At 37.5% G+C, this 20,121-nt stretch overlaps 1 protein-coding gene across 1 annotated transcript in view; it reads left to right on the top strand.

Annotated features, from left to right (window-relative positions):
* The window catches only part of LOC139954166 (sarcospan-like), an 85,648-nt gene that overhangs the window by 17,560 nt on the left and 47,967 nt on the right, over positions 1-20,121 (top strand). The window contains exon 2 of the mRNA XM_071953859.1: positions 6,622-7,107. Within this exon, the coding sequence (XP_071809960.1) occupies positions 6,685-7,107 (423 nt within the window). The 5' untranslated portion in view covers positions 6,622-6,684. The remainder of the gene's footprint in view (positions 1-6,621; positions 7,108-20,121) is intronic.

The raw sequence follows: 20,121 nt of genomic DNA on the forward strand, positions 1-20,121 counted from the left end.
GTCTCTTCATGTTATAAATAAGCAATGACAGGGCTTCATGAATGTCGGAAGAAAATTCACAAGACCTTAGTGCTTGTAGCTCAAAAAGTTGACTGGACCAATTTTTTTCATTTGAGACGAGAATAAAAATGAGAAAAGCTTCCTGAAACAGTTTAACATGCACTTAACTTTTCATATTCGAACAAGCAGTAAGACGTTTAGAAAAGATTGATATCATTATCTCTGAAATGGCTTTACTTCATTACTCAATAGAATTGAAAGTAATTTATCAAGACTTGAAATTTATGAAGCAGTCAGTAACAAGCAGTCAGTAACAAGCAGTCAGTAACAAGCAGTCAGTAACAAGCAGTCAGTAACAAGCAGTCAGTAACAAGCAGTCAGTAACAAGCAGTCAGTAACAAGCAGTCAGTAACAAGCAGTCAGTAACAAGCAGTCAGTATCCATGGTTTATATGGACTGCTGACCTTACTTGGGGTTGAGTCAAGTTCTTTGCTCTTTGCTATGTCGTCAGGAGTGATTAGAGGGATTTATTTGTCAACATGTAGTAGAGACAAGTTGGTCTTTAATCTAGACATATATTAAAGGAACACGTTGCCTTGGATCGGTCGAGTTGGTCTTTGAAAAGCGTTTGTAACCGTTTGTTATAAAATGCATATGTGTAGAAAGATGTTGCAAAAGTATAATACAATGATCCACACAAACATGCCTCGAAATTGCACGGTTTTCCTTTTACTTCGCCAACTAACACGGTCGGCCATTTATGGGGAGTCAAATTTTTGACTCCCCATAAATGGCCGACCGTGTTAGTTCGCAAAGAAAAGGGAAAACCAAGCCATTTCGAGGCATATTCGTGTTTAAAACCATATGCATTTTATAACAAACGGGTTACAAACTCTTTTTATAGACCAACTTGTCCGATCCAAGGCAACGTGTTCCTTTAATCACTAAGTGCTTTCTGTTAAGCCATTTTTCACACAGTCTTCCTGATCAGAGAAGCTTGGCTTGGATTTAGAGTGAGTAATAGGGGAAAGGGTTCCTGAAATAAACTTATGTTAAGCAAACAATATTGGTACAGATAGTTTAATAACACACATCAAATGGTACAGATAGTTTAATTTAAACACACATCACACACTAAGGAGAACAATCAATTGAACAAAGTGATTTTCTTGGTAACTCAAAATTGTTTAGACAAAAAGATATGTATTTATAACTTAAAGACACTGGACACTACTGGTAATTGTCAAAGACTAGTCTTCACAGTTGGTGTATCTCAACATAAATGCATAATATAACATACCTGTGAAAATTTGGGCCCAATCGGTTGTCAAAGTTGCGAGATATCAATGAAAGAAAAAAAATCACCCTTGTCGCACCATGGTCACACGAAGTTGTGTGCTTTCAGATGCTTGATTTCGAGACCTCAAATTCTAAATCTGAGGTCTCGAAATCAAATTCGTGGAAAATTACTTCTGTCTCGAAAACTACGTCACTTCAGAGGGAGCTGTTTCTCACATTGTTTTATACTATCAGCCTCTCCCCATCAAGCATCAAAAAGCACACAACTTCGTATGACAAGGGTGTTTTTTTCTTTCATTATCTTGCAAATTCGACGACCGATTGAGCTCAAATTTTCACAGGTTTGTTATTTTATGCATATGTTGAGATACACCAACTGTGAAGACTAATCTTTGACAATTACCAATAGTGTCCACTGTCTTTAAATCTAATTTCCAATTCGTTTGCTGTTGGAAACATGGTAAAAATTGTGTAGCCTGAAGAAAGGTCTATAAAAGCCTAGACAATGTGTACAAGTATGTACATGTAGGTCAGACCTTGTACTTGATGAAATCGTTCAACTTTTTTCCTCAAGGACCATTTATCATGCCTGATTCAGATGCATGTGAATCTCATGATGGTTCAATAATCAACACTTTTCCTTTTACTCCACTTGGAGTACATGTGTAATAGGAAGTCATTGTTGATAAGTGACAACTTGTCAGAGAGAATTATATCTCTGGATTGCAGGTACCATTCCCATTCAGTACTGGACATAAAGTCAATTGGTTAAGCGCCTTACTCCCAATCAGGGTAATTACTAACATTGACCCCCATCCCTGCATAGATATTTGCACTTGTCATCTTGCAAGTAGCAAATAGGCAGCTCATGTTCACCTGTAGAAATCTTACATTATTTTAATCTTAAACAGGTACTTGAGCGAAAGCGCGTTATAAAACAGGAATACTATTTAAACTTATTAACAATATGTTTGTTTATTTTGTAATGTACTTTATTGGAGAAAAGCCATGTTTTTTTCTTGTTTTTTTTTCCATAGTTATTTTTTTCTCCATTTCTATTTTCAAAGAATTTTAATCTTTTAGCAATGCTTGTAAATCACAAGTGAATGTATTAGTTGCAAAACAAAATACTGGTTCACAAGTGTAGTATTAGAGGAATTTGTATTTTAAACAAAATGAGCTCACTCTAAATTAAAAGCCATTTGGGTTTCAAGAGGTATATAATTTGAGTCACATTCATAGATCGCGACTGAGGAAAAACATTAACTTTTGCAGAACTTTAACTAGTGCTGAGTGTTTTGCATTATACAAATCTTTATCAGTATAAAAATAAAGTATTTTCAAATGTTATTCACAGTTTAATCCGTGCATTTCTCAGACTGTGTTATGAAAGCATGTCTTCAGTAGATACAAGACTACTTACTCTTTTTAAAACCACCAGATGGAACTTCATTTTCAAGATGAGTGGCTTGTCATGTGACAGAATCAAAGCTAATCCACACATGTGTCTTAAGCCTTAAGTAAAGTCATCCTGTCATGATTTATGTAATGTTATTGGTGTACCATCTTCGGCGTATCAGTCACGCATCTTTGCGCATAGTGTGTTGGCTCATGAACCAGTAGTGAACTGAAGCGCGACTGCAAAGAGTCCTGTCCCTCCAGCCCCCATTGTATGGATTACCCTGTCCTTAAAAACAAGATTTTTATTCATTAATAGATTGCTATTCATTAATAAATGAAACATTGAATAAAGAGTGGGACAGACATATCAAGCTAATAACAGTTATCTTTAACATTTCAGATACACAATAATAAATTTAATATGTTAATTTTGCATCAGAAATAAAGGGTGTAGTTTTGTTTTTTTATCATGACATTGATGTAGACAAGCACTGTGTACTTAGTACTTTCCCAAATTCTGTGAAAAAATGTCACAGGCAAATCTTTCGAGTGGGGGTGGGATTCAAACCCACGACATTTGCATTGCTAGAGCAGATGTCTACCACTAGAACACAGAGCTAGCCCGATGGTTGTGTTATCAAGCAGTTCTTGAAATACAAGGTAAACTGTCAATGTGGACTTGAAAGTGGGTTTTGCTTTCCTTGAAGATTATGTACAAAAAAACATTAAGAGAACTATTTCTTATGGTGATTGACAAACTCACTTACAAATCAGGTATCAAATTATTATTTGGGAAGTAATCAATAGCAGTTTTGTTCTGTTTGAACCATTTCTATGTATTACAGTCTTTAATTTTTGAAATCTCACTTGCCTCTTTTTGCATATGGAGCGGGTAAGGTGTTTTTTTTCTTCATAGAGAGTAGAGTTAAAATAGGCGTGAAGGAAGCCATTCATAACCAACACGTTATTTGTCTTTGGACTGTGGACTTTGAGCTGATAGTAATGAAGACTTTACTTTGAGCAAAGTGGCTTCAGTATGCTATCTGTAATCTTGAGGGTTCATGGTGAGGGTAGATTTGGAAAAAAGAATGAATAAGATAATGACCTGTCACAGGCATGGGACCTCATGCATCATCAGTGTCAACCTCATTCCCAGTGGTGTATGATCTCGCTACGCTATACCCCATGCCTTGTCGGTATCAACCTCATTCCCTGCATGGTGTATGATCTCGCTCTGCCACTCCCCATCGCAATCATAACACCTTGAAGTGCGACTTTGAAATATCCAAATATATATAAAAAAAATTACAGACCCCCCACCCCCCTCCCCGAAAAAAGCATCAGGACATAGAGCACCTTCAGCCGATTTCACGAAACGCTAGGAATAATCCTATCTCGAGTCAGGACGAGTAACTTCGGATATGGAATTTAATTCTTCCTAAGTCCTAGGATAAATCCTAAGTTTGGAAGAGTTTGGTGAAATCTACGCAGGTTCCTTGTCATTCTTCTTGATTTTGTGACATGTCTGACCAAAGTAGATTGGGGTGACCATGTAAAAACATGACTCATTTGAAAAGGATTGCGTCAAATATTTGCATTTCACATACACAAGCACCAAATAAGTGCCAAGTGCCTGAAAGTTTTTGACATTGGTGGTTGCAGAGCAGCTCACTGATTTTAAAGTTCATAGTGCTAATTTTCCAAGGAGCTGTTTCCATCTGAAAGCTCACTGATTGTAAAGTTCATACCAGTACCAATCCTTCAAGAAATATTTCCATTTGAAAGCTAATAAAACAGTTTATAACATTACCAATATTAATTTTGGTTTTTACCTACCAACTAGACTAACGAGAATGCCTGGTAACTAGAGGCAGCGGGTACCGCAACAATAAAATAGTACCAATCTACTAAAGAAATATATTCGTCTGAAAGCTCACTCTGACAAAGTTCATACCAGTATCCTCCAGAGAACCATTTCCATCTTGAGTCGCACCAATACCAATCCTCCAGAGAGAAATTGATGTCACAATTACTGTGAATTACTATTCTCAATTCAAGGAAATGTCATTTGAAGACCTATAAAACCACCATTGAAAATATTGAGCGGACAGTCAACCCAATATGAATGCACAAACAATGGATGACAAAACATAAAAAAACAAAATCAGCGTTTTTATTTAAAACATGGCCACTGAATTTCTTTGTTGGAATTTTCACTGGTTGTTTGTACATTGTTTTTATTAGCATTACTCTTTCCCCAAAAATAGTCTACTTTCTCTTTAAAGGGAAGGTACACGTTTGGTAATTACTCAAAACAAATATTGACTTAAAAACTGATTGGTAACTAGCAATGGAGTGCTGTTGATAATATAAAACTATGTGAGAAACGGCTCCCTCTGAAGTACAGATTTTTTGAAAAAGAGGTAATTTCTCACTAAAATATTAAAAGACTTCTAGCTAGAAGTCTTTTATTCCTATCGAAAAGCACACAAATTCGTCCATAAGGGTGTTTTTTCTTTCATCATTTTCTCCCAACTTCAAAACCAATTGAGCTCAAATTTACACAGGTTTGTTATTTTATGCATATATTGAGATACACCAAGTGAGAAGACTGGTCTTTGATAATTACCAATAGTGTACCTTCCCTTTAAAGGCAAAGTATACCTTTGGTTTTAGAACCGCTTTATTTCCTTTAATACAATTTATATGTATATATGATACAATACAAAATAAGAATCTTTGAAAATTTCAGTTCAAAAGGTGATAGCGTTTTAAAAATGTCATCGAAAAATCTGGAGCGGTTATGTCAAGGCAGGAAGACTAATCCGTAATTGAAAACATACAACATGACAAACTTTCAAATGGATTAAGAAATGACTCAACCAGACTTGCTACAATAAAAACAGGTTTCTTAATCAGGAATTTAATTTGGACCGAAACTTGAATCTCATTTCTCGGAAGTAATTTTTAAAATAGACTGTTTCGCTTTACAAACTGTACAGCATATGCAATGTAGAGGATAAAATGTTCTTTGAAGCTCAACTGCTGACTAAGTGAATGCACGTGCCCATTATCATTACCTCATGAGCAGCTGTTTTCGTAATGATTGCCTCGGACAAATGCATCTGGAACTATGAATTACCAGCAGATTTAGATTTATAGATGTGTGTTTGATGAAGAAGAGAGGATGTTCTTGTGGTGTTTGTCTCATCATTTTGAGATTTGATGTTCAAACTTATAACTGGGATGCAGTCAGTCCTGGATGCAGTCAGTCCTGGATGCAGTCAGTCCTGGATGCAGCGTCTCTAGATGTAATGAAGTCAGTTGTGACCTCATTTAGAGACGTAAAGAAGTGAGCTGTGGAACATTTTTGAGAGTGATTGAGTCTAACAGAAACGTCAATGGTAAAAGCTGAATAGCCTAGGTGATGTGAAGATGTGGTTAATATAATTTGAAAGACATTGAGTGTCATGTTTTAAGTCGGTGAGTTATTAAGAATTGCCAGGCCACATTATCAATCTTACCGTCAAATGTTACATATAGGTTGTAGAAAAGATGAAATGCAAAAAAAAATGTCCACAAGTTGCTCTCAACATACATAGTTGTCTATAAATTGTTTTTTGATTACGCTGTTTTAGTTTTCACAGAGCGGTGAAAAAAGGAAACCCATTCTCAGGATCTCATTACATGTTTCTCCAATTCACCATTTCAATCAGCATTAGTAGGTGCAGGTCGAGTGGGGCGAGGGATGCTGTACTTTTCCATTTGTAAATGTTAATCCTGCGCCATCACGTATTGTGTCGCTACAGACCTAAGATAATATGGAAGTAACAGTTCCATGTCCAGCCTCATTTATCAGCTTCATGATCAGATCACGTCTCAATGTCATTTATTGTCCTCTCTCTCACCTCTGATTTGCAGGAGTAGCAATGCTTCTACATCAATGATATCACTACACACACCACACCCAGTAAGAAGCACACGATGCATGGTGAAGCACCCGAGGCGACATTAACCATGCCGGACTGTGACGAGTCTAATAGTTCTCGGTCCACGGCACCGTTGTCCGTGGCGCGAATGTCTCGCAGCTCCCGGAGTTCCAGTTCCCCGGAGTTGCGCTACACCTCCCTGGAGCCCTCTCTGTCGACCCCGGTCCCCGCTGATCATTCTCATCTGGACAGCATCCAGTCCGATCTCCAACGAATGCCCAACCCAGCCACGCCGGTTCGGAAAGTATCCAATGTGCCAAGTAAGCCCAAGTATGACCTACAGTGTTGTACCCTGCCGGTGTGCCTCGTTACATTACAGCTGTTGTTAGGCTTTACCATCATGGTCTTTGGAGTTACAATGCACTTGATGACGCCATCCATCAAGACCAGGGATGCCCCGTACTGGGCAGGTATTGTGGTAAGTCAAAAAACATAAAAATAATAGGTTTCAGGGCTGGAACTTTTAACTGGACCAGTGACCGGAGGCTAGTGGTTTCAGTGTAGGGCCATCATTGTCTAATAAAAAAGATGTTCAAACGTTGAGTCCGAGTCTCACAAATATTTTTAAATTATGCAGAGTATGAAGGGATTTACGTCTTAAACTCTTTTCAACATTTTCAGCAATTGCTTAATTTTTGACACTACAAGGGCTTTCACAAAAAACGAACGATTCTCTTCCTTTAGCTCACACTAAAGACACCTGGAGAAAAGATCATAAAAGCCAAAGACCTTTTATTCGCTCTTGTCCTTGTCCTTTATCAGACATCATCTTGTTAATCTTGATTGTTTCCAATATTCAACGTGTCCTTGAGTTTCTTCATATTATAGCAGTCTTTGACTGCTGCTGAGTACTCTTAGATGTTCCAACCCCGTGCAAACACAGAGTACTCGTGCAGAAGCAATCATAGATCAAAGTGGAAGTCATTATCATATATTTGCATGAACTGTCAAGCTAAGAATTAGCCCTATATAGGACTCTTTCTCTGTACACAGGAACAGAGTCCTAACTATTGAGGCCCGTTTCTGGGGCGGAAAAATTTCACAGCTTCATAACAGAGTACTCATGCAGAAGCAATCATAAACCGAAGAGGAAGTCATTATCATATATTTGCATGAACTGTCAAGCTAAGAATTAGCCCTATATAGGACTCTTTCTCTGTACACAGGAACAGAGTCCTAACTATTGAGGCCCGTTTCTGGGGCGGAAAAATTTCACAGCTTCATAACAGAGTACTCATGCAGAAGCAATCATAAACCGAAGAGGAAGTCATTATCATATATTTGCATAAACTGTCAAGCTAAGAATCTACATTCTCCTGACGATGAGTAGAGCAGGCTAGTCGAAACGTTGAGACCAATTAAGAGTTCACTCCTTGTGGCAATGAAGTTAAATAACGAAAAGTCCCCTCAATCCACTAAGCAGGAGTAGTAGTCCAGGCTGGATTTTCTACCTTCCGGCCTGCTAGTAGTTAATAAACAGCTCTCTTCAGATGTCTCTGGAAATCAGAAAATCTACTCAGGTCTCCCAAGTTCCAAGAAAAAGCAAGACATGTTCTTAAAAGAACACACAATCTACGCAACAAAGTACACATCCATTAACAGCAAACCAATAATATACATTGATACCTCACCATGCATGCCAGTGCGAGGATGCAGTAATATGGAACAAGATAATACTAAGAATCATGGTCATCATACAGAAGCTGTGTAGAGTGCTCCCGCAAGATTAAATTTACATGCTACAATTCTTTAGTTGTATTGATAGAACAATAACTTGGATCTATGCAACAGGAGCAAACGAGGATAAATTGATTTCTTAATCTTAACTGATTGAAAAGTCAAGATTGTCCATGTTCTCGTTTTCAAAGTAATTTACTTTCTATACTTAGTAGAATTGTAGTCTTTTCTACAAAACTTCATACTATCATGCAGGGCAGTTTCTATTTAAAGTAGTCAGTGTTTGTAGTTGAAACCATCAGTGAAAACAATGTCTAGCTTACTATAAGGTGCACAAATATACTTTGTATAACACCACCAGAATGGATTTACTTTTTTAATATGAGCTACAAAAAGTGGTTAATTTTAAAGCCATTATACACTTTCGGTACAGAACAAAAATAAAAGTTCACAGATTTACAAATAATTTACAGGGTTTACAGAAGGTAATGGTGAAACACTTCTCTTGAAATATTATTCCATGAAATGCTTTACTTTTTGAGAAAACATTAAAACAATAATATTATCAATTCTCGATATTGAGAATTACCAATTTATTTTAAACACATGTCATGACACAGCAAACTTGCGGAAACCAAGGGTGGGTTTTCTCTTTATTTTCTCTCGACTCCGATGATCGATTGAGCCTAAATTTTCACAGGTTTGTTATTTTATATATAAGTTATGATACACGAAGTGTGGGACTTGGACAATACTGTTTACCGAAAGTGTCCAATGACTTTAAAAGTGAAAATGTTTGAACATTTTGTTCTTGATTTGGGTACAGACCACAGGACTTACAATTACAAGCTTGTGGGTTTAAACCCCCAAGCTAACATCTGATTTCACAATGGCTTCAATAAGTATTGTCGTCTTGTTTATGAATCACAATTTCTTGAGTTTGTGCAATTCATAATCATAAACATTAAACCAATTTTTGTATGAGAGAGATTTGCTGATGTTGGCAGCTTAGTGTTTATATCCCACTGGGGGAGTTTGCCGAGTTTCCTTGATGGGAAGATCTCTAAACAAATGTACAAGTGAACAAACAAACAACAAACAAACAAACAATGTCTTGAAACCGTTAGGCAGGTCCTCAACAGACTGTCTAGCGTTATCCGCTAACTCAGCTCTATTTAGGTTATGTCTGGTTGATTGTTGAGTTGTTTTCATCTCGTTGATTGTCCGTCATGTCCGTCATGTCCGTTCGCTCGAAAAATCCAGACAATAATATTACTGAAAGCATTTCCAGCAGCAAACCGAGACGCGAAGATATAATTAAGTTTTTGCCAAGAAGCCTGCGTAAGAGTGACCCCGGCCTTTATATATGCGCCAGCCCAGCCACTGTTGACTTGTCATCTGCGCCAAGATTCAAGAACGTGCAATAATAACATTTAGACAGCGAACCCGAATGAAATGGAAAGCAGGTGTCATCATCTGGGTGTTGCGCCTGTCCATCAATTGCGTGTTTACAGACAAAATATCACATAGGAAAGTTGAGAACAAACAGGAAGGGGGGGGGGGAACACACGACGACAGGACTGTGATTGCACCAGGGGGAAAAAATGTGCCAGTAATATAAAGTACAGATCACATCACTTGGAGTTAGCGCGTCTTATCACATCAAAATATTGGTGAAGGCTAAGTGGTTATTGTAATATGACAACAATTGTCTAGCACAAACAAATTTGATAAAGGTGTTGTCTTGGGGGTGGGGGGATGGGGGTGTAAAAACCTTTAAATAAACAGCCCTGGTAACTCTTACGGGAAAAGAATATTTACAAGGGGAGGGGGGGGGCAGATGCAGATGCAGCAGTGTTGAGCCACCGTACAGTATGTACACAATAAATGATCTGCTTTAAAAAACAAAAAGACCAGAGTGTTATTCCTCTTATGTGTGATGTGGAATAACATTGCTAAAAAACTTTTAAGCCACTTCTTAAAGCCATTATACACTTTCGGTACAGAAAAGAAGAAAAAAAGTTCACAGATTTACAAATAACTTACAGGGTTTACAGAAGGAAATGGTGAAAGACTTCTCTTGGAATATTATTCCTTGAAATGCTTTACTTTTTGAGAAAACATTAAAACAATATCAATTCTCGATAGCGAGAATTACAGAGTTATTTTAAACATATGTCATGACATGGCGAAACGTGCGGAAACAAGAGTGGGTTTTCCCGTTATTTTCTCCCGACTCCGATGACCGATTGAGCCTAAATTTTCACAGGTTTGTTATTTTATATATAAGTTGTGATACACGAAGTGTGGGACTTGGACAATACTGTTTACCGACAGTGTATAATGGCTTTAACACGCTTTTGTTAACACATCATCATTTCGGCATGGAATTGAGTCTGTGGCCACCTCACCCTTAAGTGTAATGGGTGCTTACACCATAACCCATAAAATGAACTTTTAGCACAGAATTCAAAAAGCATCTAGCCATGCAATTGGGCCAATGGATCTGTTTAATTATAAAGAAAAGTGTTTTCTTCCATAATACAAGTTATTGCTTTGGATATTGACATCTCATCTTAAGATGCACAAAGTACATCATTGTTTTAGGGAAGAGTTGATTATCATTTCTTGCTCTCTAGTTTTCAGTAAACACATTCAATCCTTCGGACAACTAACCTGTGGCAAACCGACTGGTCTAACACTGAATAAACAGTTTATGTTATGTTAGGATTTTCAGGCACGGTTCTTATTATCAGGCTTATTTTGATTGCGACAATCAAAATAAGCAGTTGGTATAGGCTGCAAGTCTTGTGCGTGCTTGAACTTTGGGGCCCTTTAAAAATGCGCCAGTTTGTTTCCTTCATGTGTTAACAGGTCTGGAATTACACTGAGGCCACAGAAGCAATGGTCCCTGTAATGTTGCCCCTGTTTTGGCCTAGGTGCCCTTTCATATAAGCTTCCCATTGACATCAAGATTTTGCAATGGAAGTGCTCTTAGCAAAGTGAAAATAGCCTTGCCCTCTCAGAATTGATATTCCAGGCCTGACACAACGGACCAAAGTTGTTCCAAAAAGTTTTGAAGGTGTGCAAAGACTTGCATCCATGTGAAGGGTCTTTGATTGACTGTTCCAGCAATTTTGACAATTACCCAGACAGAATTTTACTTGGAGGATTGTTAGCGTGAACTTTATATTCTACATTCATCGACAATTCATTCTGAAATCGTGTCAGTAATAACAAAATATACCTACATCTCTTATCGTTGACATCTCTTTATCGTTGCGGTACCCGCTGCCAAAACATAGGATTCAAACTGCCTTGGCAACCACAGTAGTCTATTATAGTTGGTAAGACACTGCTCTAGAACTGCAAGGGTCATGGGTTTGAATTCCACCCCAGTAATACGCCTGTGATATTTTTTCACAGGACTCGGGAAAGTACTGAGTATACATTGCTAACATACATCGGCGTATGGGTAAAAGCCAAAATTAATATTCATCCCTGATGCAAATTTAACATCTCTTATAAAATATACCTACATTTACACGAGCATGGACTATTACAAATGGTCAGTATGCAGGTACCAGCAACTTGCGTGGAAACATGACTGTAGGTTTTACATAGTAGCGAATATTGTTTTGATAGAGTGCAGTGGCATAACTAAGAGGGGGAGGCACATTCCCCTACATCACACACTTAACAACGGATGTTATTTTCATATTTAAATTGATAAGACTACTTCTACATATACTGGAGAATCAAAAGGCATCCATGTAGAAAGCCAAACATGAAATTGCAAGTTGAACCGACTGGTTTGACACTCACATTGAAAATCATGGTGACATGTTCATAATTTGTAATCCAGCATCTTTTGGCTCTAAGCAGATCAACTCGTTACTAGTCCAGTTTGATTAGAGACCTGCCACAGCTTACTACGCAGTCAAATAGTTCACTTGGAAAAATGCCGTCAACACGTAATCCTTATTTGTTAGGTATTGCCTCTAGGCATGGGTGATTGACCTTTTGGTTAGCCACGTACATCAGCAGTTTGGTTGATTACGCTTAGAATGCTCGGGGCTAGACAGTACAGTTAAACCCCGGCTCCTGCTGCTACGCTCAAATGCTAACTTTTGTAATTTCCTATTTATGAGGATTAAAGCATTTGGTCGCCTGAGTGTAATTCTAGCAACGTCATGTGCAGTGGATCAGATTCTTTTTCAGGGGTTGATGCTTTAATCTGACTGAATTAATTTTCTTTTTTAAGAACTTGGAGCATACCTCTTTTAGTAAACAACAAGGAGTTTTTACATAAAACGTGGTTACAATTTGAAACCCTTCTCAAGAACATGATTTAATTCATGGTGACTCCTAATCAATTGTGAAAGAAGACTTGAATTAAGAATAGAGGATGTAAATGTCTTCTCACTTGCAGTATCTCAGCATATGCATAAAATAACAAACCTGTGAAAATTTGAGCTCAATCGGTCATCGAACTTGCGAGATAATAATGAAAGAAAAAACAGCCTTGTCACACGGGCTTGTGTGCCTTGTCACACGGACTTGTGTGCTTTCAACTTGATGTCGAGACCTCAAATTCTAAATGTGTGGTCTAGAAATCAAATACGTGTAAAATTACTTCTTTCTCAAAACTACGTTACTTCAGAGGGAGCCGTTTCTTACAATGTTTTATACTGTCAACCTCTCCCCATAACTTAAGGTTTTATGCTAATAATTATTTTGATTAATTACCAATAGTGTCCCTTTAACCATAATTGCTTCAGAAAGGTTGGGAAGCTACTAGTGCATTTTATAACACCCCTTACCAATATTCTGCCTTTTCATTGGTTTAGAGCGCGTCACATGATATGTCTTTGTTTTACTAGACAACGGCGGTGTGATAGTGCATCGGTTTGCCGTGCGCTAGTCCGAAGACTATCACACGGCATGCAGTACCCAGACGTCCGTTGCGTGTATACGAGGATGATAAATTAATAGTCTGTAACCATTTTGGATTACATGACACTACATGCAGCACAGTAAAGTTTTCGCAATCTGTATTCGCGTCGTCCGTTGATGGTAGCATTGAGGTCTGTAACTTAGTAGTACAGTATTTAGAAATGTTTTGGGTGTTAAAAAACAAATATTGACTGCTTTTGCTCGTGCAATGGTTAAAACTATGACTCCCTCGCTGAGCCCCGGAGCATTCTATTTTCCCTCGGCTTTGCCTCGGGGAAAATAGAACGCTACGGGGATCACCTCGGGAGTCATAGTTTTAACCATAGCACTGGAAGCAGTCAATATTTGTATACTCTCAACATGCTGCTCTAATACTGGATGATACCTATGCCTAGGTACATCTTTACGGACTGTGACGGGGTAACCCTGTTTCAGACACAGGAGCAAGTGATCTGCAATGTGCCCCTGGTGACAGTTGATTTTGGTCGATACCCCAAATCAGTTTTGTAGCCTTCATCTTAAAATGGTCATTGGGCATTGCGGTGTAATAGCGATCTCTCAAAAAAATTGTTAAAAATGACAACACAACATGCCTACACATACAGACAAACGCATTGTAAAATATGTCTACTTTACTGCTGTTTGGTACTCTATCATTGTCATTTTGCCTTTCAGGAATATTTTGCTAGGTAGAAATGTCATGTCATTCACGATTGTTTTTCTTTTTATAAAAATGACATACCAGTACACAAGTTTTTAGCCTGAAAAAACTCAATGTAAATTAGACAGAACTAAAACGTGGTTTTATTGAAAACAAATTGTAAATAACTAAAAACTAGAAAGAATTTTTTTTAAATAATTAACTAGAAAGAAAAAAAAACCCCACACAATTAAAAGTATTAACTATTTAAAGTATTGTGTTGAGTATTTGAACTACCAGCTTAAAAATCTGTCAATCATGAGAGGGACGGAAAGTTTTATGGGAATAATAAACCAACAGAGAGATGTGACGCCCATATATTGCAGCAGGTCATTTTTATTGTAGTTTTATTCAAATATTGGCGGATGAGTGCATTGTTGCAGGTCGTCATCACAAGGTGGAGAATGGACTCCATTGGAAAAGCTGTGACATACATAAAAGCCATATTTTTCTGAGTGAATATGTTGTATGCAACTATGCATGAATGAAATGCATTCCATATTAGTTTTATACAACTCACACATAGATCCTTGTAGTTTATAATCTTGTTCACTATCAATGCCAAAAAGACACAGAAACTTGTCCACCCTATCTCTGAAAATTCTTCAAAATTCTGATAACAATTGTGGCAACATTGTAGACACTAACCTTGTCTGACGTGACTTGACCTTGCCTCACTTGGATAAACAGGCGGGGAAAGATTCTTTTGAACGACGCTTTTAAGAATCCAAAACGTCCTATAATTATCCATAAAGGACTTCTATATAAAAATCACTAGGCTTAGTTAAGGCCTGAAGCTAAAATCACTGGCCTTGGACCTGAAAGCCGTGCCTAATGCTCAAGTCACTGGCTTAAAGGAACACGTTGCCTTGGATCGGTCGAGTTGGTCTTTGAAAAGCGTTTGTAACTGTTTTTTTATAAAATGCATATGTGTAGAAAGATGTTGTAAAAGTAGAATACAATGATCCACACAAACATGCCTCGAAATTGCGTGGTTTTCCTTTTACCTCGTCGACTAACACGTCGGCCATTTAAGGGGGTCAAAATTTTGACTCCCATAAATGGCCGACCGTGTTAGTTCGCACAGTAGAAGGAAAACCACGCAATTTCGAGGCAAACTTGTGTGGATCATTGTATTCTACTTTTAAAACATCTTTCAAACCATATGCATTATATACAAAACGGTTACAAACGCTTTTGTTTTGACCAACTCGTCCGATCCAAGGCAACGTGTTCCTTTAACTTGCCAAAAAAAAAATCCAGAATGCCCCACAGTTTTGGAAAATACTTATTTGGCTTATTTATATACAGTAGCTAATTTTTGGGATGAGCAAAATGCTAATTATTAGGCCCTATACATTGAGTACTTAGGATTGTCCTTGTTGAGTACCATATTCTAGTTCCGGTCGTCCTCATACATTGAGTTTGTACCATAGTCTAGTTAGCATCCTCTCAATTCATTGAGTTTAGTACCTTATTCTAGTGAGTATTGTCCCCATTCAATGAAAAATATTCTAGTTGTTGAGTTAGTACCATGTTCTAGTGAGTAATGTCATCATTCATTGAGTTGCTAGTTAGTATTTTCTTGATACATTAAGTTACTACCATTCCCTCACTCAAGACACTAACAAATTGGCTACTGATGCGAGGTGTTGTTTTAGTACCTTATTCTAGTGAGTATTGTCCCCATTCAATGAATAATATTCTAGTTGAGTTAGTACCATATGTTCTAGTGAGTAATGTCATCATTCATGGAGTTGCTAGTTAGTATTTTCTTGATACATTAAGTTACTACCATATTCTCCTCACTCACGACACTAACAATTTGGCTACTGATGCAAGGTGTTGTTTTAGTAACATATTCTAGTTAGTATGGTCCTCCTTTTTGAGTTAGTACCTTTGTCCTATTTTTTTGTATATATTTTTTTCTGCAAGTCGCCTGACACACAAGGCCTAAAGACCACTTCAAGGTGTGGGCTACAATTATTTTTTCCAGAGGCCATTGCCACCTACTCTTAGGGCTGAAACAGAGTTACCCCTTTCACAGTCCATATTGCATTGAGTTAGTACATGTACCATAGTATACAAATATTGACTGCTTCGAGTGCTATGGTTAAAACTATGACTCCCGAGGTGATCCACGGAGCGTTCTATTTTCCCTCGGCTTCGCCTCGGGAAAATAGAACGCTCCGGGGATCACCGAGGGAGTCATAGTTTTTAACCATTGCACGAGTAAAAGCAGTCAATATTTGTTTTATAACACCCCAAACATTTCTAAAACCTGTATTATTATTATTAAGTTACAGACCTGAATGCTACATTCCACGGACGACGCGAACACAGATTGCAAACACTTTTACCTACTGTGTTGCATGTAGTGTCGGACAATCCGAAATGGTTACAGACTATTAATTTATCATCCTCGTACACGCAACGGACGTCTGGGTACTGCACGCCATGTGCTAGTCTGTCGGACTAGCGCACGGCGCCATGTGCTAGTCTTCGGACTAGCGCATGGCAAACCGACGCTCTATCACACGGCCGTCGTCTAGCAAAACTAAGACATGTCATGTGACGCGCTCTAAACCAATGAGCAGGCACAATACCTGCAAGGGGTGTTATAATATGCCTTATACTTGAGTTACTACATTATTTTTGTCATTCAAGACACTTATATGAAGCAGTGGCTACTGATGCAAGGTGTTGTAGTACCATATCTAAAAGTTAGTTAGTATTGTCCTCCTTTATTGAGTTAGTACCATTGTCCTATTGCATTGAGTTAGTACAAAGTATCGCCTCATACATGAGTTTCTACTATATTCTCCTCATTCAAGACACTTATATGAAGCAGTGGCTACTGATGCAAGGTGTTGTAGCACCATATTCTAGGTAGTATTGCCTCATACATTGACTTACTACCATATTCTCCTCATTCAAGACATTAACATTAGGCATTGGCAACTGATGCAAGGTGTTGTTTTAGTACGAGAGTACGAGGGGGCAAATTCACTCCAAATTATGTGAGGTGCATAATAACGGTTGTGAAGTAAGGCAGTATGCTTCGTTCTGATGCAGACAAGAAAACACGATGGAAACAAATAAAGATAGTCACTCTTTTACCTCCACCTAAAATAGAATCATTAAATGAGTGCGCCAGTGGATGTTGAACTCCTATCATGGTTGTAGAAAGCGTGTATTGGGGGTATGGGTGTTAATTGTGTAAGCGGCTACATGATATTGATTGTGCATGAATTCACCCATCAGCACCGCACAATAAAGTATGAATTTTTCCGGGGGATGTAAGGGTATCCCCATGGTGTATAATTTCGCAGCCATGGAAGGCACGCAGTGACACAGAGAACAGTATTCAGCGCCTGTACTTGAACGAAATAATAAAGGGTTCTACTTTGGTTATGTTATTCACACCACTGTATGAAGCCCATGGATATTTGTTTCTAATAGAAAGTTCCCTTGCATTAAGACTATTTCATAACTTGGTCACACCATGGATTCTCAAGTTTGTTTTTGCTTATGAATTTCTTATACATGTTATGTATTTGGTCTATTCAATTCAACTCAACATTTTATTCATTACTTCTTTTCTCAAGATTAAATTACATAGGAACAAATATTACAGATATATAAAATAATATACACAGAATATGGAGAGACAAGAGTTAATCTATGTATACCAAAATAAAGAGAGTATATGAGGCTGTCAGATTATTTAAGCCAGGCTTGTAGAAGACATTCTAGACAGACAAACTACAAATTCATCGTTATAATAATTCCTTATATTTCAGATTCAAAATCAGGGAAAAATCCTGCTATTACTATTATTATTATTATTATTATTATTATTATTATTATTATTATTATTATTATTTAGCAGTCATTCCACTGTTTTATAGGCAGCCAGTCTTGTCTGGTTACAAGTTTACTGGCCAAATGAAATAAAATCAATGGCCAGTGCAGTCCAGTATAAAAAAATCAAGCCCTGGTATTTATGAAAAAAACCAAAACAGTCTATATCTAAGCTTGGGAGGTACCACGATATTATCAAATATCGCGATACTAATTTGGAAACAATTTCGATATCGGATCGATTTGGTTTTAATCGAAATATCGATATATCAGGATATTGATTAAAGTCACCTGGAAATATAATTTTTTTTTCTTTCAAACATAAGAGTATATGCTTACAAACAATTAAACAATTTTTTTAGTAATTGTTTGTCACGATTTATATGTTTAAAAAATATATAAAGTTGTTTGGGGGGCTGACTCCGCCTACCCCTTTTGTGACGTCAATCGAGGCATAGTAAACACACGTGCAAAGTACATGTACGTCCAAGTCTTGAGTTGGTACATTTCAAAAAGTGTTTTTCTGCATTCAGCAGCAATACACCTGGTCGGCATTGACGGAAAAAAAAACGTACAAACTCACGACTTGGTCCGTACATGTACTTTGCAATTGTGTTTACTCTACGCATTACAGGCAAAGTCTGCCTCGATTGACGTCACGAACAGCGCGCTCTCGGGTCGGGGTCTACTCTTAAATTTGTAAATAACATAAGAACTGATTTTTTAAAACCTTAGTTAACTGTTTATTCACATTCCACTCATCAAAACACATATATTAGTGACAAAAGCTTTATTTTGAAAAAATACCACTTCCAGGTGACTTTAAGTATTGCGATGTGTTTCCTAGCTGAGACATCCTGCACCCCATAGGTTTGGAGTAAAACCAGATAAATAGGTCATTAGAACACCTCTCTTATGCTATGACTGTCTCTTTTACAACTTTCACTGGGAGTTTATAAAATAAATCAATATCGCCCAAGCTTATCTATATCCGGATGCAATTAGTTCACAAATTAAAATTTACAAGACAGTCAAAACTGTTTTGCACAAAGTTTTGTTTGAGTTCTATAGAAAAAAATGGAAAAACTTTAAATTACTCCCATTAAGTAAAGTAAATTCTACAGAGAGACTGAGGCCGTGTCTGAATTGGTGACTTTGGCTACAGCTACGGCTAGATCAGCGCGTCTATCAGTGTTTAAGAATAGCAGACGTGGCGCCCTGCCAATTCGGACACGGCCTCATTTAAGGACTTAATGAGGAGACTGATATAAATGTTACTCTTCATTATTTCTGGTATAAATGCACCCCAGTGTCTAAGCACTATTTTAATCCAACTTAACCTTTATAAAAACACTAGTACCTCCATGAATTGATGATTTTTCATCGTGAAATGCAAGCATTTTCATCTTCACCACGGCCCATGGGACTTATCTTCATTCATGACCCAGGGGAGTTTGCCTTATTCTCATGCAATATTGGGCTTAATTTCTGTCAGAGACAGCTCTGTGTTGATGTTTCCCTTGTGAATTGTAAAGAAACCAGAGTGACCTGTGTGCATCGCTTTAGGTCTTTTGTCGGCATGCTTTTCTTTCTTTTACACAAATTTGATGCAAATGAAGGGAAATGTCAGACGGTTTAATCACATTAGTTCGTAGAAAGGTGGGCGAATGAGAGAATTGGGGAAAATGTTTTGTGCTAGTTCATTTGTATGTATGGATTGTATCCATCTTCCTGTAAATTGTCACGTAAATGAAAATGACGAGTCCCCTCAATGAACTACAAAAATTGATTATTATGGAACGTACTAAATTCTGAGATGTAGGATATAATAGTTTTTGAGAAGAATTGGGAAAAATTCAATTGTTTGTGTGTTAAAGGCACTGTACACATTTGGTAATTGTCAAAGACCAGTGCTCTAGCTAGCTAGAAGTCTTTTTAATAATTTAGTGAGAAATTACCTCTTTCTCAAAAACTACATTACTTCAGAGGGAGCCGTTTCTCACAATGTTTTATACTTGTTACCATGGAGCTATAAATGTTGTTACGAAGTCAGTTTTTAAGTTAATGTTTGTTTTGAGTAATTACCAAATGTGTACCTTCCCTTTAAATACTATGACAACAAATTGTATTATTGTTTCACAACCCAGGGTCCAATTTCATGGCTTTGTTTATGACAAAATTCTGCCCTTACAGTTTGTAGATTCGCCGTGTAAGTACAGGATTCTATGGTGAGCC

This window comes from Asterias amurensis, chromosome 2, assembly GCF_032118995.1.
Source record: "Asterias amurensis chromosome 2, ASM3211899v1".
In the NCBI taxonomy this organism is placed as follows: Eukaryota; Metazoa; Echinodermata; class Asteroidea; order Forcipulatida; family Asteriidae; genus Asterias; species Asterias amurensis.